Raw genomic sequence first — 27,610 nt, forward strand, 5'->3', positions numbered from 1 at the left:
TCTTTTATTATTAAACAAAAAAAATAAAAAAACTAAACAAACAAAACCCCGTCCCTGGCTAGCACATCACTGAAATAACAATACTGGTGTATTAGGTTTGCTTGATCTCGAAAAGTACAAAAAAATTACCTTTATTATAAGTCTGCACTTAAGATCATTAATTACTGATTCAAACTTAATACCTAATAATTTAGGCAAGTATCATTTATTAAAAAAAAAAAAATCCTCTTAAGTTGGGTGAAATCCAACAAGAATATATATGCTGAGTGACTAAATGCACTTTGTGCTGCTCCCAACTGTTGTACCACAACAAAGATAGGGTCTTCTCCCATTCATGAAAAGTTTTCATGCAGAGGAACAGGAATTTCCCAGCGGAGGTGAAGTGTTCTCAAAACCATAATGCTTCTCTGTCCGTCGACCCTTTCACATCACCAGAGTCCGGGTGGGGAAGGCGGCCATGTACTTGCGCGCCTGATCCGTCAGGGCCATCTGATCCTCGATCTTCCCGCAGGACGCTGACTCCCAGGCGTTGTTCAGATGCTAAATCAGAAGCAGGCAGAGAGATTTGGGGTCAACGTCATGTGACTTATTCGTAGCCCCAGCCGAAGCCGGGCCCGCTCGCGATTAAGTGCTGGATGAACACGCCGCAGGAAGTTGTCCCATCTCCAGAGGAATTGAAATCACAGCACGACAGGCAAAAAAGCATCACCCCCCGCTTCTCAGTTAGCGACCAGAGGGGTGGGCAGACCAGACGACCTGCAGAGGGGCACACCGCAAGAGCCAGGATCCAAACCTCCCTGCTTCTCTCCCTAACAGTGTCTTCTCTCTGAGGCCTTATCCATCGCCTCGCCTTTAATCCTTCCTTCCCACGGAAAGTCTAAAAAGAGAATTTACTTGCAGGTGGACTTTACAGTCAACAGGGCACAGACGGGCTAAGCCCGCAGTTATAATGTTCAGTGCTATGACCACGCACAAACTCCTGCCGAACCTCCGATCTGGAAATACAGCTGCGCTGCCCCCGCGTTCCCTGAACGAACCTGACAATCCTGACAGCCTGACCGCAGCTAACAAGAAGTCCCGCGTTAAACGCCGCTTTCACCTGCGCGCAGCGATTAGCACGTGCCCATTAGCAGAGCTCCTCCGGCAAAGGAGAAGAGAGGGTGGGGGGGAAGGACTCTCAGCAGAAACAGCATTTTAATTATCGTGTAAGCCATTTCACTTCTTGTGGTATTTATGGAGGTTACAGACACCATTTAGTATAATGTTCAAGTGAGATAAACATATCTGCAGAGGGCTGTGTGCACTGTATTTATTTACTCGCTACACATGTGAGATGTTTCTCATTGCCTTGAGCTATAAACAGTAATGAAATTTCAAAGCTCCTGGAATTTACCAGTATACACGCACATTTACACACATTTTTTTTCCCTATTGAACTCTTTCTCTTAGCCAGTGTGCCTGCGTTTCCACACTGAGATACTCCCTATGCCTTGAATGAAAACTCTGTTATTATATAGAGCTAGTTGTACTTAATACCCCGCGTTCCAAAAATGCACGCGACTGTGCTTAACGGAAAGCTGCCTGCCAGCGAGGGGATCCCGGTACTGCTAAATATTGCGAAGATCTATGCCCGAGAGCCACCAACAAAGACAAGTCAGGAGAAACCCTTCTTTTTTTTTCCCTCTGCTTTCAACAAGGATCATCTTTGCAGTTCAAGATCTACATTGCTCACTGAGATGGCCAAAGCCTTCCCAATGTCCAGGACAGTGGGTGAAGCATAATCAGCGGACTGCAAATCATCTGCTCAGAGCAGAACTGTCCCGGTGTGCCCATGGCTCTTTATGCTGCTCCTTCGAGTTGCTAACCGCGCAAGAGGATCCTTAAATTACCCTCTGGCCTAAATGTTTAGAGAATGCTCTTCTGACTGTAAACAGTGTTATCTCGGGCGTAGGGATAGTCAAAGGCTGGGCAACATAGGAAATACAGATAGTTTCTCATAACATGCCCTAATCAGGGCACTGGTACAACCCCAGGGACCGAGGTTCCCTGCCTTGGAGGGCTTTCAGCCTAAAAGGGACAAAACCAACGAATAAGTAAGCAGCGTGGCCAAGATGAGGGCAAGCACGTTAGTCCCCGGTAAACTCCTGCAAAACTCCTGCTGCGCTTCAGTGGGAGTTCCCGTGCGAAGGAGAACCAGGTCAGGTCTCAAATCATTACAGTTCTGCAGCTTTTTGTGGGAAAGCCGCATCTGTGAAGTGAACAAACACGCCGTACACCTCTCTTCTAGAGTGGTTCAACCTGGGCTGGCTGCGTACCTTGTGCTGTGGGCACATGCCACAGCCAAAAAGCAGGTGTGACATACTTTCTGCCTGCCGCAGACATGCATGCGACACGCCACCGCTTCTTTTATGTTTTGGTTCAACAGCTTCCAGGGTGACTTTTTCAAAGGCACCTACATCAGCTGGGAACCTACAGCCTCCTATTGATCCTCAGTGGGACTCAGGCACCTGTGAATGTTTTACCCTATTGTTTTAGAGGTATTTGCATCAGGGACCAAATTAATGCCTGGTACAATGCCATCGGTTTTACTCAGAAGACAGATTTGGTCTGTACACCTCAAAAGCAGTTGGTACTTCCAGAACATCCATCATTTCAAAGGACAAAAATATGCATCCAATCGGTATTTCCCTGCGGTCCCCCAAAGCTTCAATGCCCTGGTCTAGAAATGAGAGATCAGCAGTCCCTTAAATAACTGAAAACATGTAAGGAAAAGTCCGTCTGTCACAGTACGTCAATTTTTTAAAAATAGAAGTAACTTCAGGCAAGGAGTGTCCCGATTTCATAAATTAGGCTTAATTGTTAGTACCTACACTGAGCTCTTTGTATTAAAAGCCATGTGCTTAGAAAAGAAAAAATAATAAATCTGTATCCTGATATCTCCAACATCTCAGCAGGCTGCTACATGTCACTCATTCCACCGAAAGCCTGGTCTTCGTTTAACCTGATGTCAGCGCAGCAGAAGGCGCTCGGGCAGGCAGCAACCCTCTGCCCTCCCTCCGGGCTCGGCCGCCCCAGCGCTCCGGGCAAGCGGTGGCCAGCAGACACGGCAACCGGCGGGAGGATCAGCCAGACCCCTGACTCGAGCCTGCTTGAAACAACTTACTCGAGTTTTTCCGTAGAGACAGCAGGGGAGAATCTCCCCACAGGGTTTTCACCCTCGTATTATTTTCCCAGAAATACGTTACAGTGTGTTTTTTTCCTCTTTTGACAAATTTATAACAAGAGATTAACTTTGCAGTCTCACTGATGGTGGGGAGAGCTTCGCATTAGCAAAGAAAGCAGAGTTTGACCCAAAGTATTATATTCACTAAAGCAGTATATTTACTAAGACGGTTTCCAATTCTGTCCTGGGGAACTAAGATAACATGTAAAGTGGGTATTTTTAATAAACATTTTCTGTCTGAAGCCTTGGCTCCCGGCAGCCAACACCAAACAAAGCACAATGCCTTCGCCTTGCCAGCCCTGCAGCGCAGCGCCGCGCCGCAGGCACGTGCGAAAGTCATCCCCACGCGAGAAGTTTTCCTTCCCTCCTTGGCCGGGAGCGCTGGGTCCCGCGGCCCAGGCAGGGCGCCGTGCCGGGGTCCGGGCACACGCAGCTCCGGCATCCCTTAGAAAAAAGGGAAAAGCGCAACGCCTCCTTCCACGCCAGCGTCGCGGCATGTATTGCCGGGGCTCTGTTACAGGAAAGCGGCAGCGCCCCGCAGAAAGCAGCGCTTAGCGAACGTATCAAAAGAGAGGAGACCCGGGCAGAAAGCTAAAGGTACGGAGGAAAACAGCACGGAAACCCGCGTCAGACCGCTCCTTGTGCTGAATGCTCAGTGCACCTCCCCTGTCACATTTAAAGGTCCAACTCAGCAAAGCCACGGATGGAAACACAAAAGCTCTGTAACTAGAAGCCGAAAGGTCTGACCCAAAACCCACTGAAATTGATGGGCATGTTTTTATTGATTCACTGGATTCGTCCTACTTAAAAAATTCGGCCATCTAAGAGTGAGGTGTTCGTTTTGGCACCCAAAACCCTAGCCAGTGGGGAAAGAAAGGGATTTCCGCAGTGCAATTAATTCTTTTTTTTTTTTTTCCTTATTGCCTCAAAAAGCGGGAGACTACTCTTAGTTTTGCTGTCAATGAAAAGAATTTAAGCCAGTATTTCAGCTGTATTTTTCTCTTCCACACAGAGCAGTTTTACCTCTTTAAGTTAAACCAGGGAGTGGGGCGGAGAAGGTATACTACTATGAGTTCCCATAGGATAAAATTACAGACCCATGGTACAATTCCAGCTATGTCATTCTCCCTGGCTCATTTTTTTTTTTTTTTTAACCTCAGTAATCCTACCAGCACATCCTTTTCCTGGCAGCAAAACTACCTCACTTAGCCCGTAAGGTGCCTTCAACTGCCCTCAGGCAGATGCGAACTGTAAACAAACTGTCAAAGCTGTAACTGGGATATCCAGTTAAAGCACTTTAAATAAAAACTTGGACCATCTAGAGAAAACAGACCAGAGTAAGGAAAGAAAAGACCGTGGAAAGGCGCTTTTCCAACAGAACTAGTCCTTCTGCACTCAGAGCCTGGACCGCCTTTTCATGTGCGTAGCTTAAGAACGCTCCTGTGTTACGACACCTCGCGCGTCAGGGGTGGATGCCAAAACCAAACACCGCTGCAGTCCTACAGCACCGAGCTCCCAAACTGATGGAAGTGTAGTACAATTCTCTGGGCAAAGAAGGACTGTGTTAGAAGACAGATTTTAAATCTCCGCTACGCTGGCAGGTATCTTCAGCAACTCCAGCAAAGTTATTTGTGTTACACACGTTCCCATTAATTTAGCCAAGTTGTGCTGGCGTTTAAAACCAAAAAAAAAAAGGCAAAATGGTTCAAATATTCAGAAGGCTCAGACTATTAGAAGGTATCTTATTGTGTTTCGCTACTGCCAAAAGCTGGATTTCTTGCCAGTTTTCCCTTAGATTACACGCTATGGATAATTTTCAGAACATGCCGCTGAAAAGAAGGCTCACCACAGAAATGCGGTACTCCTTCTGAAACAGTAAAACAATCAACACCCTAAAAAAAGAAATTTCCTAGCAGAATGTGATGCGTATCATGCAGAATGGTATGGCTTTCTATTTTGTAAGGATGCAGAACCAAGAGAAAGCCTTTTACTTCTCAAGACCAGACAGGAAAGACTAATTAAAAACTCGAGTGACCATAACTGAATTCTACTTCATTTGCTAAGGCAGAGCACTATTTCTGCTCGTGCTGCTAGTTCTCCTCTGGGGCACAGGACGGCCCCTTCTCCTAAACTCTGGGGCTTTCCCAGTTGCTCAGAAATACAGCATGCGAAATGTGAGACAGTAAGATGGTCCAACTTTTCGGCTTTTATTATAAGCCTGGTACCAGGGTTAGAAAGCCCTATTTGGTGGCACTTTTGAGAGCTTCACCCTGAAGCCCTTCCTGAGATGAAACTCCTGTTTGAGATGTATGAGCTTTCCAAGTAAGATTAATGGGCGAGATACGGGAACGGGCTAAGCACTCGCAACTCACATACGGATATTCAGTCCCTTTCTGGTTTTGTCCTTAAGTAATTTTTTTTATTCACGGATGAGAACACTTCGCTGCAAATGGCTGACAGTTAAGCTGCCCCTTTTTCTTCTTTCTGAGAGACCATCGCCTGCTTGGGGCAGCTGTAACTCCTGCTCTGTTTGCAACCTAAATTCTGCTGCCCAGGGAGGAAAACACGCGACGACTGACCCATAACTTCCAACCTCCTTTTGCTTCCCTCACCTGTGCCACGCACGGCTCCTGTACACGACAACCACTGGCCAGAGAAGGGACAACACAAGTGAGGGAAACCCACCAAGGCTGCCTTGCCTTGCCGTGCAAACCTTAAACCTCCCAGGACCGGAGCAGAGCGTGCTTCCCCCCCTCCCTTCACTAAATAAAGACAACTATGAGACTTGGGTATCTTCTTGCCTCAAAAGAAGCCACGGAGGAACAGCAGAGAAAGCGCGCTGCTGCAGGAGAGCGCGCTGCCTCGCCTATACGTTTTGTCTGACAACCAGGCTGCAAACGAAATTCCACATTTCACTTTTTAAACGGAGAAAATTAAGCTTAATGATGGCTCACGCTCTTGCAAAGGTTAACAAAGTAACTGTTTTAAAATCCTTTAAACTTACTCTTTAAAGAAAAGGGTTACACAAACCGCTGAAAGTCAGGAAATTCGAGCTGAAACGTGTCAGTCTGTGGTTAAAAAATGGAAAGTGACGGGAGCTAGGGGTTGAAGAACATTCTCTTTAGCTTGCAGGGCTTCTACCTTGTGTTGTTTCCTTTGTTACTGGGGGAAGAAGATATCAAAGCAGTGCTATTTTCTTAAAAGGTTCCATTTCATGGTGTCTTTTGATAGCCTGCGGGGTTAGGTAGATGGTCTATGATTTAGCCTACTTTTCTATCTGTTAAAATGTCTATGTTAGGATAGTTTGTATTATGTACTGCTACTTGTTTGATTGGCTACGGAACATAATGTGAAAGAAAACGTAACTTTTACACAGGAACGGCCAGAAACAGAGTTTTTACCTAACCTCTTGCGAGGCACTATTCAGGTAAATGCTCCGCACAGATCATCAGCCTGCCTCAATAAGGCTTCATATGTTAGCCCAAAATCTTAACCCTTGGAAGAGTTCCTAGCGAGGCCAAAATTTCCCTGCAGTGAAACTAAGTATCGTCTGAGTGACAAAAATACAGGACGCAAAAATATAGGTTGTAACTAACTCCGCTAATATAACGCAGAAGTATTTGGGATCCATGCAATGAAGCGTGAGAGTAATTCCACCCCAAGGCAACACGCGGGGCGGCGAGACATCTCCTGTTCCCGCCAGGAGGAGAACACCCTACGCACAAGCGTGAGATTTGCCGCGCAGGATAAAAAAGCTGGCTGAACCTTCATACCTTACCAGAAAGATCCTACACACGGCTGCCTTTACACCCGGCGTTTCACAGAGACTTAATCGGGGAATCAAATGAGGATGAAGGCCAAACTCTTCTCGGGTCTAAGGGGACTCTCTCCCACTGCTCCAGTGCAACAGCGATACCACCACATTCCCAGTGTAGTTATATGCAGCTGCCTGACCTCACATGCCTAATGATGCAACACGCTGTTCCTCCTCAGTGATGGTGAATCACATCGCGCTATCTGATATGGTCATCAACTATTATTTACGAAGTTGCGTATGATCAGTCGTGTGTCCACAATGCAGCAAAAAATATCCTTAGGGATTGCTTTGAACATTTGTGACTCTTGCCTTCTTTGGAACTTAAAACAGCAAAACAGTCAGTAGTCAGGTACTTTGGTGAGTCTATTGCTAGTCAAATATCTTTTTCTGTATGTAAATGCAGTGCAAATTATTAAAGCAAGGAAAAATACTGCAGGCTGGTAAGCATGCTAGCTCCCTCTTACGTGAGTTCAAATTTGAAAGAAAATGGAATATAAGAACCGAGCATATTAAAAGCATACTGGAAAAAAAAACGTTTAGTGCTCTCTTTCTTTTTCTCTTTCCCCTCCCCACACACATCCCAAGGTGCAGAGAGTGCTATAATTCTTACTTGAACTGAAGTCAATGAGAATTTGCCTAAGTAAGAACAGTTGGGTCAGGTCCAAAATATTAACAGCAGCAATGTAAACATATGCAGACGCAATTAAATTTCACCCAGATGTGTTCCCTGGTGTTTCATGTCTGCCTGCATGCAATCAGTGGATTTAATCCAGTGTTTGTGTGTGCGTCCGTGCGTGTGTACGTGTATGTGGGCAATATACCAAATTATAAACTAGAAAGCCTAAGAACATGCTAAAAACTAGTCACGTACAAAATGCTACCAGTCAAAACCAAGCGCAAACACTAACATTTTCAATGGCTTTGCACCCTTTAGACACGCCGTGTCCTCATCACAGACGCCTGGCTCCACTGGAGTGGAAGGGAAGAAGCATTAGGGCAGAGCAGCAGCAGTTTCTGGTGTGAAATAGAGCCAGTCCACATGTCCTTCCTGAGCTGTACGGGGCCACGTTCTCCTCTGACACGAAGCCAATCAACTTTACCAGGGATGAAGCAGATTCTCCCTTTTAACCACGACACTAAGTCCAAATCAGAGAGCGCACCGATCGGCAGACGACCACATTGTTATAAAAAGTCTGTAGTTCATTCTGAAAAAGCTACCTGTGCCACCATCACGAAAACCCCTAGCCTCATCCTTCATTTAGAATTACATTTCAGCTGAAACACTCAATGTTTCTTCATTGGCAGAGAATGATTTTACCTTCATATGGGTTCACCAAGAAGCTGCATACTAAATATTCATTTGGGGGCTGGTTACAACTGCTTTTTTTTTTTCAGTCCAGCATATTTTAAACACTGGGATGAGTTGGGAAGTAATTTTTAACTCAGTTCCTACTTAAGGAAAAGTCCTCTTTACCCAAACAATGAGAATACCTGACTTTTAACATGCAAAACCAAAGGCTTTTCCTGATCAAGGACTTAAGAATGGGATCCAGAATGGCCCACAAATTGATTCGTGTAAACTTCCTGAACAAAATCAGCGTGAGTGAGGAGAGGTTAAACCAGCCCTTTCATTTACAACAGCTTGTAAAGAAATTATTTTTAGATAGCAGGAAACATAACACTCTTACGCCAAAGATCAAAAGATCCTATTTTACAGTCACCTCAGTCGCTTCATTTTTATTACAGGCGGAGTGCAGGCAACTACCACTGACAGCACAACGCACAACGCATTCTGTTGAGCTACCTGAAAATGTTGCCCTAAACCTACGGAGGAGCCCGGAGTTTGGCTGGGGGGTCATGGCCAGGTGTCAGCGCGCTGGCAAGGCAGTGGGACCACCACCAGCTGAGGAGCTCCAGCGACCCCCTGCAAAGCTGGAGCCTCCGGCTCCTTTGCCGTGAGATGGTCTGGATTCGGTCCCTAAATAACTGCCCTAACCCAAGGGCAGTGGTTCTTCAAACCCTCCTCTTAGCCGTCTGCCACGGTGCACTAAGAAACCCGGGTCGTGAGAGAGGAGCGAATAAGCAATAGGGAGTGTGAGTCTCTGGCCCCTAGGGACACCCCCGTGCGGAGGGGAGACACAGTCCCTTCTCTCCGTGCTGCTTTTTATCAAACGATTCTGCATAGTGCAAAATACCAACCTACTCCGCGGCAAACTGTGCCAAACCGGGATATGTGTGAAATGTTAGTATCTCACTCGATAATGCCCGGCTAGAGGTGCTTAATCAAAGCCAGGTTTTGTTCATTCCTTCCTACTGGAAATAATCCCTAACGTAAATTCTGGAAAGAGGGAGGAAAGGAAGGATTAGCCATGTGGAGTATCTGTCTGAAAGTCAGGAACTATGGAGTTATAATTTCCTTTCTGACGGTGACTCACCCTGGGGAATGAGACTCTTTCCCTCAATTCACACGTGTGGAGAAGGGATATAAAATCACTTATTCATCTACCTCAAAAATACGGGCTGTAGTGGAAGGATAATTGATCATTATCTATACAGCATTTCGTTCTCTGAATGACTTCTGTCCACAAGGGTTGACCAAGAGGCTGCTAATGACTTTGGTGGGCTCTGGATCAGGCCCTGTGTAACAGCTCTGTTTTAAAGTACAGCAAATGTGTATGTTTGTTAACACTTGGAAAAAGCATAAATACGTAAAACCCAGCCTCACATCTGGCTTAAGAAATTAATGGAAGAAATTAATTAATGAATTAAGAAAGTTGCACATTTCATTCAGTTCAGAGATCCCAAGATGTACAACCGGCCGTAAGCATTACAAGGCCCCTTCAGACCACTGTTTACAACCGCATTTCTGGTGCCACCTCAGCCTGTGCTCAGGGAAAGGCCATGCCGGAGCTCGGTTGGACGGGCAATACTGACCGCATCTGTGCCGGCCGGCTGCACAGTGCCAGGGTCTCTGCTCTCACCCCGAGGCCAGCGACAAGTTCTGGCCACCACCACACCACTCAACTCCCCTGCTCTCCAAAACATCAGAGCCGCCTACGAGAAGGCTGTAGGAAAAAGCCTCTGCCCAGCGTTAAATTTTCAATCCCACCAATTTAACACTGGAGGCAGCTGAGTTACACCGCCCCACGCACGGGGCTTTGCCCTGTTTAGCTTTTTGGCACAGCTGTAGCCGCCGCGTCCTCACCCTCCACAGGTAAAATGAGATCCTCAACCACGTTCATCTGAACGTTTCATTCTTCCATACTCCAAACTTAAAATCAGTCTGTGAGAAAGCAATATATATATATGTATTTTTATATTCAAAGGGTATTTTAATCAAAGAATAGTTACCTGCAGAGGACTAGCTAGTGGCCTGTTCCTAGGTACTGCAAATGTTTTGTGAAAACTACCATCCTCTTCAGATACGGGCATCTTTAAAATAGAGCTGGTAAGAAGATTCTGAACAGGAAAGGAAAAAAACAAAACAAAACAAAACAAAACGGTTTTCAGTAACTCAAGAGAAAAACCTGAATTCAAATGTATTACAAGAAAAACTTAGCCTGACTGCTGAGGGCGCACCACCAGGCATGGTCACAGATGGAGCGCTCAGCCTGGGAGCAGACCTCAGCCCGGGGGGTCCCTGGGACTTGGATTTGCAGGAGCATTGTCATGTGCAAAGGTTTTTCATCCAGTGAAACTCCCGAGTGCAAGAATGACAGCAACACTGAAGAGTCTTTGCACAAAACAAAAGAGACTCTCTCTTTCTTTTATCAGTTTTAGCTCCGTGACCTAGTCATTTCTATACAGAGGTGCAGGCGTCCTCCACGCGCAGGCTCTTTACAAAGACTGTGGGCTGCACAATGACTGCAACTTCTGCTACCTCCTATAGGCATCACAGCAATCTAACTAAGTACGGGATTTTGCTTCTTTGCTTAATACAGGAAAACGAGACAGAAATAATGAATAATCCCTACTTGTGAGGAAGGTCAGACGAAATATCTTCTCTCTTGCATTTAAGAACTGAACAAGGATGTAAAACAGAAAAATCATTTGGTGGTGTGAAAACTTGCACTTACTGGCACATCTTCCATAGCAGACGCATGTGTAAAGAGCTGAGTGTTCAGGTTTTCTCCTTCCCAGTGATTTGAGCAAAAAAAATTTCCAGCTTTATCTGTTGGAGACTCCACCTGAAAGCAGGAAAGGCACCACGATAAAAACCAATACCTAGCCGACCAGAAGGAGATTTATCTATCAGTTGCTTAATAAATTGAATAAGTATTCTTCACAGCCGCGCATAATGCATGTTTACAGTACTGTCTTTTACGGCACCCTTACTCTTTGCAGAAGAAAAAAGTTCAAGGTTCTCAAAAAATTCCCCACCTAATAAAACTTTGAATACTTGCACTCGGTGCTCTGTCAGTATTCAGGAGTTTAATCCCCTAGAAAGGATTGAGCATGTACGTATTTTTAGAACTTTAGTGGCAAAGTAATATAATGCAATGTCCTCAAATGTTCAGGTTTCTAAGTCACTCCATGGAGCTCGGTCCCCGTGGGGTTCTTCTATAGTTTTCACCAATATTAGAAAGATTCAATCCAAATTCCTGTCTAATTTTTTTTTCTTTTTAAGTTTCAAACGAAAACTGTATTAGAACGGCCCAAGCAAACCCCTGCTGAAAACAGCAGAAAGACTTCTATGGAAATCAATGGGAGATGAATTAGGCATGCCTAGTATACTATATAGAACCGACACTAAGATCTTGGGGCTCACATGAAAGAAAAACAGACACAGCTATTAAACAGAAAACGTATTGGTATAAGTTTCTCAGCAAAGAGTGCTGAATTAAATTGCCTCGGGTAAGTTTGAGATTTACCTCTTGTTTGATTTTCTTCAGCAAAGGGGGTCCGCTTTCATGTAGCCCAGCCACTATTGCAGATTCCTCCGACTCCTGCTTGATAACGTCCTGCAGATCTTCTACAAGATGAGTCGGAGTTTGAGGCTGAAAGGAAGAAACGTTATATCCAAGTCCCAGAACATCCCTCTGCACTAATATCAAAGAAACTTTTATCATTGTTTCCTTCTTACCAGCATCTTCAAAGGACCATATTTGATTTCCTGAGCTGCAAGTGCGTTTTTGAATGGAGTGGGTGTTCTTGGAGAGCTCTCTAATATCGACCTCTTGATTGCTGGAGTTCTGAAACTTTAAAAAGAGGGGAAAAAAACTTTAAAGGCACATGCTTGGAAATATTACCTCTTTACAGAAATACGTGCATACAGGCAGTGGTTGCTGTCAGACTCGGACAAATATCTTCCTGCGATTCTATAATCCATTTTGCTTTTCTGGCAGAACATCTCTTTAACTGTGATAAGGTGGAATGGCTTTATTTAAAAAACTGGTGAGTCCACATGCATGACTGTTCCGCATTAATAACCTACCTCCACCGTTATGGAGTGGAAGTTGTACTCCAAACCAAGGAAAATCTGAATGTGTTAGCAAACAACTCTGCAGGAAGCATACAGCGACCCGGCACATTGGTCGCGTGCAAACCTGAAGAAGTCAACCCTTGTGAGTCCGACAAGACACCGTGATAACAGACTTACACGTGATTTTCCTTCTGAGCTTTGAAAGTCTGGTCCCTGTGGAATGGCGTGGTAACAGCCATCTTATGGCCGCACACCGGCGTGGAAGTTAGTGCAGGGTTGTCCAGGTTCAGGTTTTCGTGACTGGATGAGGTGTTTAAGAACTGCAGGTAGAGAAAGGAAAAATCAACAGGAACATCCAGGTTACAAGGATGACTTCTTACATTGAGGTTATTGAACAAAAGGAAAAGAAATTCTTTCCTTCTGATCGATAGACGTGAGTGATTCTCTTGACCCTGGGATGGGGGGGTGTGTATGTGGGGTACCAGACTACCTGGCAAAACAATACTCAACAGTTTGGCTGGAGTACTCGGGAAGCCAAAATGAGCATTTCTAGAGAGGGACGTTATAAAGAAAATAACGCTCCGTTCCAATGAGAAACACTCTCTACCACTTTAAGAGCCAAATCTTAAAAGCCTGATTTGGATTTTCTGCAAATAAATTTTAATTAATATTAAGAGCAGTGTGCCCAAGTAAGAACTGGGTGCAAATGAGTAAGGGATGTTTCAGGGGTAAACCCACAGGAAATGGAGCCAAATTCCACAAAGATTTATATGGGGAACCTAGGTGCTTTCAAGGCAGTAAATAAAGTGTTTATGACAGGAAAATAAATTTCCTATCATCTCCCTCAAAACAAAAAGTGCTCCGTTTTCACAGCACGAAATGAAAACTGCCACCTGTGATGGGTGCGTGGAGTGTTTTGAAGTGGAAACAGCTGACCCAAAAGGTGGCGGCAGTATTAGTTTGGAGAAAATTGCTTTTGCATGAGGTCTGCCTAGTAACCTAAAATACTGTTTCCATTTCTAGTGTCTACAAATCTGTGAGCATAGCGGTGTCCTTTATTCCGACGATTCACCATATTACCTTCTAGACTCGACTTGGATTAAAATATACTTTATAAAAATGTGGCATGTACGAAAATGCAGCTTTCACTGGATGAATGATATATGAATAAAATACCTATTAGGTAATGGGAGATACAGTGGGAGATCATTACATGCCATCTTTTACTATCCTTCATGAAATAGCGTTTCTCTGACTTCAAGGACTAAAGCCAAACCAAGGCAAAACCAACACAAACAGACAAACAAAAAAAAATAAAACCAAAACACTTTTAAATAGTGCTACAGCTGTGAAACAAAGCAACCATCAAGAGGAATTTGGAAGTGCACCCCAGGCCACTTTAACAGGCCGCTTTCCTCCTCATTCCTATTCCGCTCCACCCCACATGGCCCGGGTTGAGGATGGTGAGCCGTGATTTGAATTTGCTGGTTGTTGTCAGTTTGTCTCACAACTTGAATGCTATTTAAACGCAGTTTGGGGTTTTCTAGGTCACTGAATCATACTGTAAGTGGACAGAGATGGAAAGTATTACAAATGATCAGAAATGTTAAACTCTAGTAGTTGAAGGAGTTAACAGCAGGAGCAAAGCAAGCAATCGTATACCCCTACAAAAATGATCCAGATCAAAAAAAACCCCCAAACCCCACAGACGAATTTAAAAGAAGAGAATCAACAGTTAGCTTGCTGAGGATCTAAACTCAGCGCTGAAGACTAAGAGCAGTGAGAAGATTCAAACACGGAGTGAAATCAACAAGCGCAACGGCAATTAGTCATTTGTTCCAAAGGATTAGTTTCTAAATTGTTAAGGCTGGGGTGACTTTTGAGAATTAGTAACATCTGTGCAGAAGTCTTGATCTACCTGCGAGGGAGAGAAGGGCAGGCTTTTGACAGGGGAGCGCTTAGGAGGAGTTGAGCTGCTGACGTCAGCTAGGACCAAGGTGCTACCGTGGCCACTGGCTAAGGGGCTGGAGTGCCCTCTCCTTTTGCGAAGAAGGACCCATGGAGCCGCGCTGCCCTGTGAGGCAGATAAGGACTTTGGTGAGCCAGAAGGGCCCTGACTCGACATGGTTTTGCTCAAGTTTGTGATGGGGTGTCCTTGAGGTCTACAAGCACTGGCCCCTCCTTGCTGAAGCTGCGTGACTTTGCCTGAGGGAGCTTTGCTAGCCGAAGTGTCTGTGTCTTCAAAGAATTCAAAACTGCTGAGATCACCCCATGATGAAGGATCCTGAAACAACGTGGGAGGCACGGAGCTATAAGACAGTGTACAGTGCCACCTCATGAAAATACAGTGCTAGGATATGCCCGTAACCACCACCACCAACAAAGCCTTTCCCAGTTCAATCCAGCTTGACCCCATTTATTTGAGTAGTAACACTGTCAACATTTATTTGTGTTTTCATTATATACCTTGATCACATCAAACTGTCTAACAACATCCTGGAAGCGTTGCTGGCAACTGAGTCCCTAAAGGAACACTGAGTCAAACAATGTCCTTACTATCTACTTGCCCAGGGTTTTCTGCTTGGTATGAAGACAGCGCCTTTCGCTACCAAAAAATGCGTGCCTTGGGCTCTCAGCCAAGACTGGTCTCCTCCTAACCTGCACGTCTGCTCTGGACGTGCTGAGTGGGATGTGGCGCTGCATGAAGCAGGCACCTCTGCTGCTGAAGGAGCAAACATATTTCAACAAACATATTTCAGCGTGTCACTTCTGTGACACGTAGTATCCCAGAGACCACAACGAGAAAAGGCCCATGTCAATGTCAGTCAGCCACTTGGCATTTAAAACGCGTGTTTCCAGTTCTTCACATATGCCAGGACAAGCTCCTCAAACTTTGAGAAGCAGCTATTGAAGCTACAAGAAAAACTTTTAGAAAATGATATGCAGATACATGAGCAGCCACACATAAACCTACGGCACGTGTCACTTCAAATATAAATAAGTATCACTTCACCGTTTAAAATCTTTCACGGTGTCTCTGATTTTATTTTAAGGAGGCTTTATGTCAAGAGATTGCTTCAAGCTCCTATTGTGCAGTTTGCTAAAAAACACACTCCCATACCAAGATGTAGAAGGAAAGGGAGACACCCACAAAAAGCATACCCATCCACGCTCCAGGGCTTCATTTATGAGCAGCCACATTTTGTTATGTCAGAAACTAAGCTTCGGATCTTGCAGCAATTAGAAGTTACTCGGAAAAAGAACCCCACATTTAGGACTGTCCCAGTTCCTCGCCCCTTACTCCTTGACCACGCACGAATCCACCTGAGGTGGCAAGTCTACTTACGGAGTCTATTAACTGGAGTGTTTCTGCAAATTCTAAGAGATTCTTAACATTATCCAAGATGTTGCTCTGGTGAACAATCATGCACCGGGCAGGGGATGCACTTTCCTCCGGTAAGCAACCGTGATCCACCGGTGGAGATGGAGTACAGTGGTGATGTTCCCCCAAACAGGAAACAGGTGCATTGTCACCACTGGTCCTGGTACTGTCAGCAATCGTGGTGCTGTGCCAGCCGGGGTAGTTTGATGTGTGGTTCTGTGTCTAAAGGAAGAAGAAAAAAAAAAAAAAAAGAAAAGGAGGGGGAAGAAGGCAGAAGGAACTTAGCAATGAAATTGCACAAGGTGTCAGATGCCACTGGAGGAAAGATAAAAGCAGTTGCATCATCATCTAAAAGCTTATGCCTATGAAACGATTGTCAAGATGTTTCCTTTCATCAGTGCAAGATCTCATTTTAAGTAATATCGGCATTGTATTTGTTATCCCAAAGTTACCTCATAATTTACTTCCAGGATTGTGAGCATCTATCATTACTAACGCATAATCAATTCATACTGTATCACTCCAAAAGCTCAAAAAGTGTCTGCAAGTCATTTTCTGTGAGAAGCGAGAAACGGCAGGATTTCCCTACTGAGCGCTCAGCACTGTAGAAGGCTGAAGGGTTTAAGAGTTAGAGTTGCTTTTGTTTGCTTATCTCCTTTTCTTCTTCTATCCCTGTCTAATGCTACAGCTTACACCAATGCAATGAAGAGGCTGTCAAATCAACGTGGTTAGGAAAGCAGAAGAACAAATTAACAGAAGTTTCTTTCCAGTGTGATCATGCAACAGAAGAAATTGCAAAACATTAACTAAAGTTAAAAAGTGGCCAAACTAACGTATCAGGCATGCAGTTGTTTTACTATTAATTTATATACTACCCAAACAAAGAATCTGCTGGCTATCACCTATCTTCAAAAACGGTTTGGGGATTCTTGGCTTTGGTGACGGTGTTAAGTGATTACGTCAGGGTTTTCACACGTTGACATCCAATGGCATACACAACCAAGTGTGAGAATTCAGTAATAGCCAGCATTTGTTCCACACATGCAGTTATGAAGAATCTAACATTATTCGGAGAAGTAAAACAAACTGTCAAACATGCACCAAGTCTGAAGCTTACAAAGGGTATCAAACACAGCTGAAGGAAAGAATACAACAGAGAAGAGAAATCTAATGTACAGGCACTACATTTTCATCACATGAACCATTGCACACTTTCAGAAATGCAGATCCCACCGATCTAAGGCCTGTGGGATTTTTCATTTTTGTACAATCATCATGTTGCCAATATTATGTCACGTTACAGAGCCCAGCGCTGCTCCCACTTTGCAAAGTAAAATACCTGCAAACTGTTTGCCTTTTATTTTTCCAATAGAAGAGTTTACAAAGCAAATACAGATGATATATGTGCTATGTTTCATCCTTTTAAAACGGAAATATAGAGCCTTGATTAGTATCGAAGGCAGAGGGGGAGTAAAAAGTTAAAAAGACAAGCACTGGGGTAATGCTGCTATCCCTCCATCCAAGCACACAGTGACAATCTTACTGGTAATGCCTGCTGCCCTTTCAGTTCATTCTCAGTCGACATTAGTAGCAACTCTAATTCCTTTATTCGTTTTTCTTTCTCAGGGTCTTCATCATTATAGTGTCTCTGAAATTAAGAGTTAAGGGAAAAGAAAAGATAAAGGTCTGATAGGATGTAGCAACTAAAATGCTTATGGCTTGCCGTCCTGTGGTTATAACAGCCAAATTAGACTCAAAGACGAAACAAACTTCAATTGTGTTTTCCACTACCAAAGTCCCTGCTGAATATCAGTATAGACATTTGAAACGGAGAAAGTGAAAGCTATCACACCAGATGTCAACTACCGTGTTTTAAATCCACTTCAGAAGAAGCAATCATTAGCCATGTTAGAACTCCCCCACCTTCCCCATTTTCTCTCTTCACACTTATTACATTAAAATGTTTCCTTAAGGTACAATGCCTGCATTTTGACATATCAAACATTAAACACAGTGACTCTTGAAATGATGTTCAAGTTATCTACCTGAATAGCTGCAGCAGCTGGCTGAGGAACATTGACAATATTTACATGCAGTGCTACTGGATATGGGATCTGACCAGGGACCTAGGCCAAAAAGCAGAAGACACTACGAGTTATTATTTCTACCCTGTGACTGCCTGTATTGTGAATTTGTGTTAAGCATACTTTGGTTTGAGGTACTTAATATTCATCATCTATGGAGCGAAATAGCGAAAAAACCCACCGATATTTACAAGAAAAGTAAACAGTTTTTTAGGAATATGACGCTGAGAATTACAGAGGGAGAAAGAAAATTCATATATGGAATATCTACCCTTCCCGAACGAGAAAAGATGAATAATTTACAGATGCATTTATAATTTTTTCTAAATTGAAGTGAAAGTGCAAAAGATGCAATTTATTATCATCTAAAACTCTACAACATAACTGTCTGAAGCAGCAGCCTGTTTCATTATTAATCATTAATAGAAAAGGAATCAGATTAAAAACAATTTGGTTCTGACAGGCAACCCACAAACAGAGTATTACTGAAGGCAACGTGGGAAATTTTGACATAGAACACGGACTTAACCAGATTCAACTCATTTTCAACAAGTGCAATACTCACTACTAGAAGAAACAGTACTGGAAACACGCTCACTGCTTACAAGATGTTAAAAACGGTGAACCTGATTCCACCACCCGAATGCCGGCAATCAGTTTCAAACGTACATATTTTCATCACCGAATGAAGTCAAAGTCAACGTGGTCCTCGCCTGACATCAAACGCATACAAGCCCCCCAAGACTGGGAGAAAACCCTTCATGCTTCCTGAAATCAGGGACGGCAAAACAGATGAGAAAACCCCACATTTTCAGGCGCTTACGTTTTGTGGCTCAGAGATGTGGTAGTAGGGGTAGTCACTGCTCAGCGGGGGCTGGCCGGCTACCGGCAGCTGTGCAGAAGGCGGGTTGTGAGAAAAGGCCATCAGGTGGTTGCTCTTCTGAAAGCCGGCGGCTGCTGAGGAGTGACAGGCTTTGGAGGACTCCTGCAGGTAGCCCTCCTGCTCGACCTTTCGGCGCATGGTGGAATTCCAGTGGTTCTTGATAGCATTATCAGTTCTGCAACGCAAATACGTACGTTTGAGGAGTTGTAAAAAACAGAGTTTCCAATTCAGACTGAGGTTAATGGGCAGGAAACTGCTGCTGGCATTTCTGTTTAAACCTCGAGCTGTTCCCTGACCTTCCTCCTGCCCCCACCTTTACGAATGTTACTCTCAGCTTCTCAGGAAAGATGCTCAGTATAAAAGGTATGGGGGAAAAAAAGGGCTATGGTTGTTCCTGTACTTTTTGAAGCAATCTTTCAGGTCCTGGAACTGTAAGAAATTAATAACTTCACCTTCACCTCATTCCCATGAGGTGAGGTGACAGCAAAGGCTAACAGCCCCTCGAGGCTTCCCTAAAGGACTGCCAACATCACCTTCCTGCCTCTTCATATGGCGCTGGAGTTTTATTGTACCTCATCGCTGGAAAGAAAGACTGTGGAGAACAGGCTGTGAAAAGACTAACTTCCAAGCAACTTTCCAACCGGCCACCCAGAAAACGACAACATCACGCTACACGCACAAATGCAGTAAACAAAGCTGTTGGGATTTTTCTTAGCTGCAGAAAAACTGAGATTCAAATTCTCACATACACGAGTCAGAAAAAGCAAGTCTGTGAGATTTTAAGAGTAAGCTTAGAAACAGCCCCTCTATTTGAAACACATCACCACCACACGGTATCGTTGAAAGCGGTACCTGTGATGTGCGGAAGCCACAAAAAAACCCCACCTTTCCAAGGAGTAATTCCTTTCTTGTTTTCTTCTAGAAGGTGAAAGCAGCCTAGGGAATGCCTGCTTAAAGGGTCATCATGATCTTAGGCGTTATATTTAGATCTTGAAGATGTTTCACCAAATAGCAGGAATAAAAATGGGAAGGGAAACCTCTCCCTTGCTTACATTATTTGCTTGCCTACACTTCATGTTGAGTCACTTTAAATACAGAGCAAACAAGACACCGAATCTCTGAAACTATATGCAAGCTGTGCATAAGCTTTCAACGAGATGAGCATTTCCAGGACCAGAGTTCGAGGAAGTCAGCTTCTCCTGGTTTATACATGGATTTTGAACAGGCCAAAATCATCTGGATGATTCAGGAGCAATTAGAAATGTAGAAGCAGCCTTCGCTTAAATCATTTTGAATAAACAGAATGGGTTTCACGTTAAAAGCTTAATGTAAATTAAGTTCCACTTGCAGAGCCTGATCCTTCACTGTTAAATCCAATTTGAATTTTGACAGCTATTGCAAGCAAAAAGAAGATTGCACAGACATTTAAGAAAGTGTTACAGTCTTGCTCTAGTTACTGGGGGCTTTTACCTATGGCAAACATCAAAAGCATGTAAAAATAGCGTAATGTTCCAGGTACTGACCAAACAGCACAGTTCCCCACTGAGAAAAGCGCACATCTAATGTCACTGGCTTTCCAGGTTTTGATTCCAATTTTTTTTGATTTATAGTGTGCAGCCCAAGGCAACCGAAAGAAACTGCTCAGATCTGCAGCTTTTTCCTTTTTTCCTCTTTAAGAACTAAAGGTATGTGTCATTACCGTCCAGGCAGCAACTTTGCAATTTCTGCCCATCTGTTTCCCAGCCTCTTGTGTGCCTGGTAAATAATTCTATCTTCCTCTTCTGTCCAGGAGGTTTTCTTCACTTCTGGATTCAAGTGGTTGTGCCACCTCTCCCTGCACTGTTTTCCAATCCTTCCCTTCAAATGCTTAGCAATGACAGACCAGCGCTTTGGACCGTATTTCTGCACGAGTTCTATTACCTTCAAAGAAGGACATAAAAACTGCCTGTATTTAATGATGCATAACGAATCAATGAAATTTTTCTGCGGTGGAACAATATTTTCAATGACATTTCTCAAAATTCCCATGGTAAAACTAATACACAACTAAGGTTCCCCACTTCCCACTTATACTTTTACCCAAAAAGGAAAAATACGGTAATAGTTAAGACATTTCTAGACTGCATTTCTACATTACAATGCTGTAAAGGAACATTAATTAACGTGCGTAGAAAACTACACAAATGCTAAGCATTGAAACTATAGGATCAGTCTGCCTCTGGCCACATTAGTGTTGGGACCACCAAAGTCTCAAGGAGTTTTGCCCCAACGCGTGAAATCTGATTGTAAGGCATTAATTAGACGGAAAGGAAAACTGATTACCCTTTGATCCTCCTCTTTAGTCCATGGACCTTTGATAAGTTCTGGGTTTAGTACCTTCTGCCATCGGTGCTGGCACTGAACATCTGTCCGATTCTAGTGAAATATAAAATATGCAAAGTAGGTCATTCTTTAGACAAGATAAATGTAGAGTGATAACGCTCTTTTCTAGGTACGCTTGTTCCCAATGTATTTCAGATACGACTACTAAACAATATGGAGTGACATATATATCATAATATATGGAGTGTCTGAGAAGGAGGTGCTCAACTATCACTGCTCCCTGAACTAGATAATATTTCCATCATTCCTGCAGTGATGACTGCATCACCACTCACCAAAACCACACGAACTGACTCTGCACCATCTGGCACAATAGCTGTCACGCTTTCACATGCAGTATTTCTAAAACAGCCTGAGTGTTCACAAAACAATTATCTTCTAAATCACACTTACAATTCAAAGCTATTTTTTCTTTGCGCTGGGACATTTTCTTTCAGTGTCATATTGAGCATCTACTGTGCAACGCCCCTCCAACCCCCATTTTTGCCTGTCTGTTTTTTTCTAAACCTTTCTGAGAAATGAAAGGAAAATTACGGTAAGGGTTTTCACAATTTTCTAACTAAATTTCTGCGATGTCCATCTGTGGAGGTTTTATATCTCCTGCAAAAATGTAACTATAGAGCAACCACTCCCCTTTCCCATACTTGGAAACCTCTGATAAAGAGTTGTCACTAGAACTGGAAAGAGAAACCAATATCCACCTACAGGAAGGAAATTGGCAATAACTTTCCAGTCTTCTGTGCCATTCTGCTCCACAAGCTTCTTTAGTTTCTCATCCTGAATCATTAAAAAAAGACATAATTAATATCGCAATCTCTTATAATGCAAATGAAATACATTCCAAAAACATTGCCTCCTTCTAGCTTTTTATGCATCTATTTCTGCATCCTGAGCGTAAGGGGAGGTGGTCTGTAGCCTTCTCATATATTTAATTGCCTTAATCAGGAGATTTTTCTACTCCTGTGGATTTTGGTAGGCTCTTTACTGTGCGGCAGGAGAAAGACTGACTTCTTCTGTGCTGTTCTTTGACTCGCATTATACATTCCCACCTTACTGCTCAAAGCAATGTAACTGTTATTCTTGTACTGGATTTACAGGAGGGCGTGGATGTTTAGATGCCAGGCACCAGAAGAAAGATGAAATTCAATCCCACTCAGGCACCCAGCCGTCTGGGGACCTCTAAAAAATCACAGCCTTGAGCTTCATATGTCTTGCAAGTGATGGGAGTTCCAGTCATTTGCCCATAGCCTATCCATGTACAATGAACGCACAATAAAGCTAATGGCTCCTTTTTGCTTCTGATCACTGCGAGGGAGTTTTGCATACTCACAACAGCAAGAAATTTGGCCCAGTATTTTTAAGGATAAGGCCAGAAATATAGACTCTAAAGACAAAAGAAACCAATGGCATGTACTGGGAAGGACTGAGATAGTGTAAGACAAGTGAGAACTGCCCCAAGAGATAAGAGGAGCGCTCTCAAGCGCCTCCCAGTACGCTCCCAGTTCATGCGACAGGAAAGTGGGCACTGGACTCCATAGCCATCCCTTCCTCCCAAGCCATGTCACAAACACATTCACCTCTGTAAGAGCAGAAGATGACTTAAAAAAATAAAAAACGCTTGCAAGAGGTGACCTGCCACTGTTTATATATCAATATACATTGTTAGAGAGGAGAAAGTCAAAACATAGCTTAAGAACTGCATTAATGTATTTCACAATAAACTCAAACCAGTTAAATGGCCACAGGATATCCACCTGGCAAACGAGGTTGATACCACAATTTACCCGGAAAGTCAGCACAAATGCATTTTGACCTTCAAAAACAAAATACATCTTGAATGCTCAATTTTGGTACTGCTGGATTTCTTTCTCCCAGCTTTTAATTTATTTCCACTCAGAATCATAATGCTGCAATTAAAGTGCAAATTTCAAATGGCACAAAAGGACTGCAGCAGTTTCTGCCACAGTTGTTTGCTGCTGTGGGACACTGAACACACGTCAGTTCTCGCATAGCAACCGTTTTCAAACAAAAAGAGGCAGCAGTAACAATCAACCATTGCTGCAGGTGACTCTTAATCTGTTTCTCCAACAGGGATTACACGGAGATGCACATACCTGTAACGTAGACCTTGGTGGACATAAAAAAATGGTGCTTATACATTTTATTTAAAAGAGAAGAATGATCCTGAAAGTTAAATAAAACACTGAGTGTAGCTAAAGGGTCAAAAACTTTGTCCTCATTCATACACATGGGACTGTCACTGAAGTTAGTCTGCAGGTAAGCAACTTGGAGGAGAACATGATCCATGCTCTCTCCGTCTTTTTACATGCAGGAGATGGATGAACTTGGATTTACCTCTTCGCGGGTCCACCTGGTTTTGCCTAAGTGACGTTTTCCAGTCTTAGGAAGCAGACCATCATAATCGTGATCATACATCTCAACATCTTCTTCGTCATCATCACTACTATATATACTGCAGAAGGAAACACAGCGAGACACAGAGTGGAACATGAGGACTTGAGCTCCTGAATTACAAAGCACAAAAAAACCCACTACAATCCTTACAAAGGTTACACAGATAAAAGTTTTAAAACTTGCACAACAAGATTTTGTTCTGCATTCTGTTGTTCTAGTATTCTGAACTGGTTCTGCTGTTTTTGGTATCCACAGATACAAGCAACGGGCTGGCAACCTTCGTATTACTGTGCATGTTTAGACCTGCTCTTACTGTTAGATCAGTGGTGAATTACACGTTTGGCAAACTTTCAACCAATGAAGGTTTCAAATTAAAATACAATGTTTGGGACAATAAAGAGAACTAGAGGCTGTGTCCATTACACAAGTGCATGTTCAAAATCTTTAACTCGTGCAGTACATTCTGAAAAATATTAGTGGTTTTGTATGTTTAATAGAGCGGGTAGTTATATCGTTACCAAGTAAAACAGACTATGTGTAAATAGGAAAAGGTAACCAATAATGACCTTGTTTGAGAATATGGTCATGGACCCCATACGTGAAGGCAAAAGTTTCTATAATTAAGTAAAGCCAGTAAGTGGTAGCATTAATGTGCAATAAGCTCTAATATAAAATGTGCCTGCCATTTATGGGTCTGGACAGACAAGAGCTGAGGACAGGTATACTTAACATTCTGCAACCCACGACTGATTTAACACTTTTAAACTCTCCCTTTCTCTAACTTACGACTTTATTACCTCTACTCCATTTCTAAATACCTCGCACTGTTTTTGAAATACTCTGCTACTCACCTAATTCATGACTAAGGGATTTCCCCAGAGGCTATCTATGGGTAAAAAGGACTCTAATTACTCTTCTCACAAACAGCACTTGCTCTACCCAGTTAACTAAAACTAAAAGAGGGTGTTTGCAAGAAGAGCTGTCTTTCTGGTGGGCAGTATTTTAGTTTCAACTTTTAAAATATGGGCAGCAGTTTTGACACTTCAGCTAAGAGACAATAATCACAAGTGCTAGAAAGGAGACAATGTCATGCTATGAGACTAAAAACTGTGATATACCCGATGGTATGGTATGCTGTGGTATGTTAAGGTATGACTAAGACATTAAAATAAAGTTATTTTGTATTAAAATGATCAGGCATTGTTTATCCCGTTAACCTGTTTTCAGGACATCCCTTTTTAAATGAAGCTGCAGTGAGGCACGGAAACTGTTAGTCCAAACACCAATCCAAACACCTCCAAAATGCAAGCTGTTAAATGTATATTCTTTTAAAGTACACTGGGTTAATCACTCCTTACATCTTCAACCCTGTTTTCTGGCCTGTGGCATGTGCCACGAAAACTATGCTACACGTAGGAAGTTTTCCACAGCCTGCCGTGATGTGTGCGGCCCTCCCCCAGCCTCTCTCCGCCCGGTGGCCCCTGACTCACCCACCTGGCCCATCGCTGCCACCCTCCACTAGCCCCCACGGTGCCACAGTCCTCCAGCCCACCTGGCCCCACGGTTCCCTCCCTACTCCCCGGCCCACGCAACCATTTGGGGGAAGCCCTGAGTGAAGCTCCCATTCGGCACCCCAGGGCGAGCGCGCACCCCTGGCTGGCAGCTGGAGCCTCAGCAAAGCTGGCACACTCCAGCTGCCACGAGCGGGGCTCCTTCCCCTGCCGCCGCCCAAAGTAGATTCACTTTTCTAAGTGACACACAGACACAGCTGGGCCACTGCCCATGTGCCAAAGGAAGTTTTGCGGCTCAGTTTCCAAGTATCATTTTGAAAATGAGTTTCGCAGACAGTAAAAGCACCAGGTATGGATGCATCCATCAACGATGCTTCCTGCGGGGCAAACGTGTTTCAGGCACCGCGCCAGGCGCCGCGCCGCAACGGCAGCAGAAAATCAGCGGCGAAGAGGTTAAACTGATTTAAGTGCGGTGCCAGCGATGTAACCGGTTTATTTAAATAACCGGGGCCTTGCTGGCACCGCAGACCTGAGCAAACCCCGCTGTATTACCTGCGTCCTCCAGCAGGAGAAAAGGGCCCTGGGATTTCGGGACGCCCGGTGACTGCTTTAGCCAACCGGGCCCTCAGCGCCGCTCCAAAACTTTTTATTATTTTTTGCCCCTCGGGCTGCAGTTCCGCAGCCTCCCCCGCCCCTCGCCCTCCTTCTCCTCCCCGAGCGGCGCGGCAAGTCTCTTCGCCCGCCGGGGACGGGGGGTCGGAGCCCCCCGGCCACCCCCGCCGGCGCCGCTCCAGCGCTTCCCCGCCAGCAGCGCTGCGCTTCTCGCCCGGGCAACCGACTCGGGCAACGATCCACCGGGAAAGAGGGGGAAAAAAAAAAAAAAAAAAAAAGAGAGAGAGAAAAAAGAAAAGAAAAAAAAAAAAGAGGGGGTGGAGAGGAAATGACTCCCTGCTGGTACCGTGATTGAAGGAATTTGGGCACCGGCCCCGCGGGGAACAGCCCGCTCCCGCGGCAGAGCCCGCGCCCGCGCCCGCCGGCGCGGTCCCGCTCCGCTCCCCGCCGCGCCGCGCCCCGCGGGGCAGGCGGGCGGGCACCGCGCCGCCGTGGCGGGGCTGCCGGCCGAGCCCGGGTCGGCGGAGCGCCGTGTCCCTGCGGGAGGCGCCCGCGAGGCAGGCGGCGGCTGTCCCCTCTCTCTTTTGGGAGAGACGGGCCGGGTGATTCACCGCCAGCCCCAGCGACAGCCCCGCTCTGCCGCTGAAAGTACAGCTCGGCGCTCGCCCAGCGGCCCGCTGCCTCCTCCCGCACCGCAAGCCCCTCTGCCGGAGACAGAGCCCCCCTCCCGTCCCCGTCCCCGTCCCCGTCCCCGTCCCTAATCCCGCCGGACGGGGCCGGCGGCCGGGCAGGGAAAGGCAGAGCTGCGACTTTCTCCTCCGTCACAGCCCCAGCCAAAGGGGAGGGGAAGAGGGGAGGATGCCGGGCTGCAAAGAGAAAGAGAAAAAAGCCTCCACGTGTCCGACTCGCCGTCCCCCGGCTAATTAGACAACAACCCCGCTCTGTGCGCCCGCCCGGCAGCGGCGGCACGGACGCGGCCACGCGGCGCTGCCGCCCCGTCCCGTCCCGTCCCGTCCCGTCCAGCCCGCCGCCCCCGGGGCACCGCCGCCCCCGGCCCCCGCCGCGGCGCGGCCCGGCGCGGCGGGGATCGTCCTCGCCCGGGAGCGCGGCGGGCGGGCGGGCACGGGTGACAGCTCCGGCCGAACGCCCCGTCGGACCCGCAGCCCCCGCAAGCTGCCCGCCCGCGCTGCCGCGCTCCGGCATGTGCCCAGCGGCGTGTGCGGGAAAAAGCCGAGCCCCGCGGGGCGTAAGTAATCCCCGCGGGGGAGAGCCGCGCTCCCGAGGGCAAACGGGAATAAACGCCAAGAATAAATTTAAAAAAAAAAAAAAAAAAGAAAAAAGACGAGGGAGCGAGCCCGGCCCCCGCGCCCGCCGCCCACCTGCCGTCCCACCCCGCCGAGAATGAATGAATGAATGAGACGGGACGCGCTACCTGCCGCCGCCGAGCCAGTCCGACATTGTCCTGCCGTGCAGCTGCGGGGCGCGCAGCCCCGCCGGGCTCCGCGCTGGCCCCTGCGGGCAACCAGCCCCGGGCCCCCCGCCGCCCCGCCGCCGCGTCCGGCAGGCGTGCGGCGCGGGGCTCGGGCCGCCCCGTCAAGCCGGCAGCTCTGCGGCGCGTCCCGCTGGGCTGCCGCTCCCCCGGAGCCTCCGGAGTTTCGCCCTGCGCTTGGGGGCCGGGGGCGGAGTAGCCCAGGTGCACGGAGGACGGGGAGGGGGGGGAGGCTGCCCTCCAAACCCGCCGCCCCGTCCAGCTGGGGCAAGCCCGCCGCCGCCGCCGTCCCTCTCCCCCGCCCCGCGTCCCGTCTGACAGGCGCGGAGCGGGGCCGGCCGCCCCCCGCCCGCAGACAGCGGGTTACCTGTGCCGGGGTCTCCGGGCCAT

At 45.8% G+C, this 27,610-nt stretch overlaps 1 protein-coding gene across 3 annotated transcripts; it reads right to left on the reverse strand.

Moving 5' to 3' along the window:
* On the reverse strand, positions 1-27,610 carry MYB (MYB proto-oncogene, transcription factor; the record flags this gene model as incomplete). 3 transcript variants are annotated; one of them, XM_082481733.1, is made up of 15 exons in its annotated part: positions 1-540; positions 10,392-10,499; positions 11,117-11,227; positions 11,912-12,037; positions 12,124-12,238; positions 12,640-12,782; positions 15,809-16,066; positions 17,388-17,492; positions 17,890-17,970; positions 18,752-18,986; positions 20,511-20,731; positions 21,134-21,226; positions 21,899-21,970; positions 23,549-23,666; positions 27,588-27,610. In XM_082481733.1, 15 exons carry the CDS (start codon positions 27,608-27,610, stop codon positions 424-426), a joined length of 1,926 nt encoding a protein of 641 aa, XP_082337859.1. In that variant the 3' UTR covers positions 1-423. The 3 variants fall into 3 exon arrangements, with proteins under 3 accessions (XP_082337859.1, XP_082337860.1, XP_082337861.1); XM_082481734.1 differs by lacking the exon at positions 17,388-17,492; XM_082481735.1 differs by lacking the exons at positions 17,388-17,492; positions 17,890-17,970.

This window comes from Vanellus vanellus, assembly GCF_965231255.1.
Source record: "Vanellus vanellus genome assembly, chromosome: 3".
Classification (NCBI taxonomy): Eukaryota; Metazoa; Chordata; class Aves; order Charadriiformes; family Charadriidae; genus Vanellus; species Vanellus vanellus.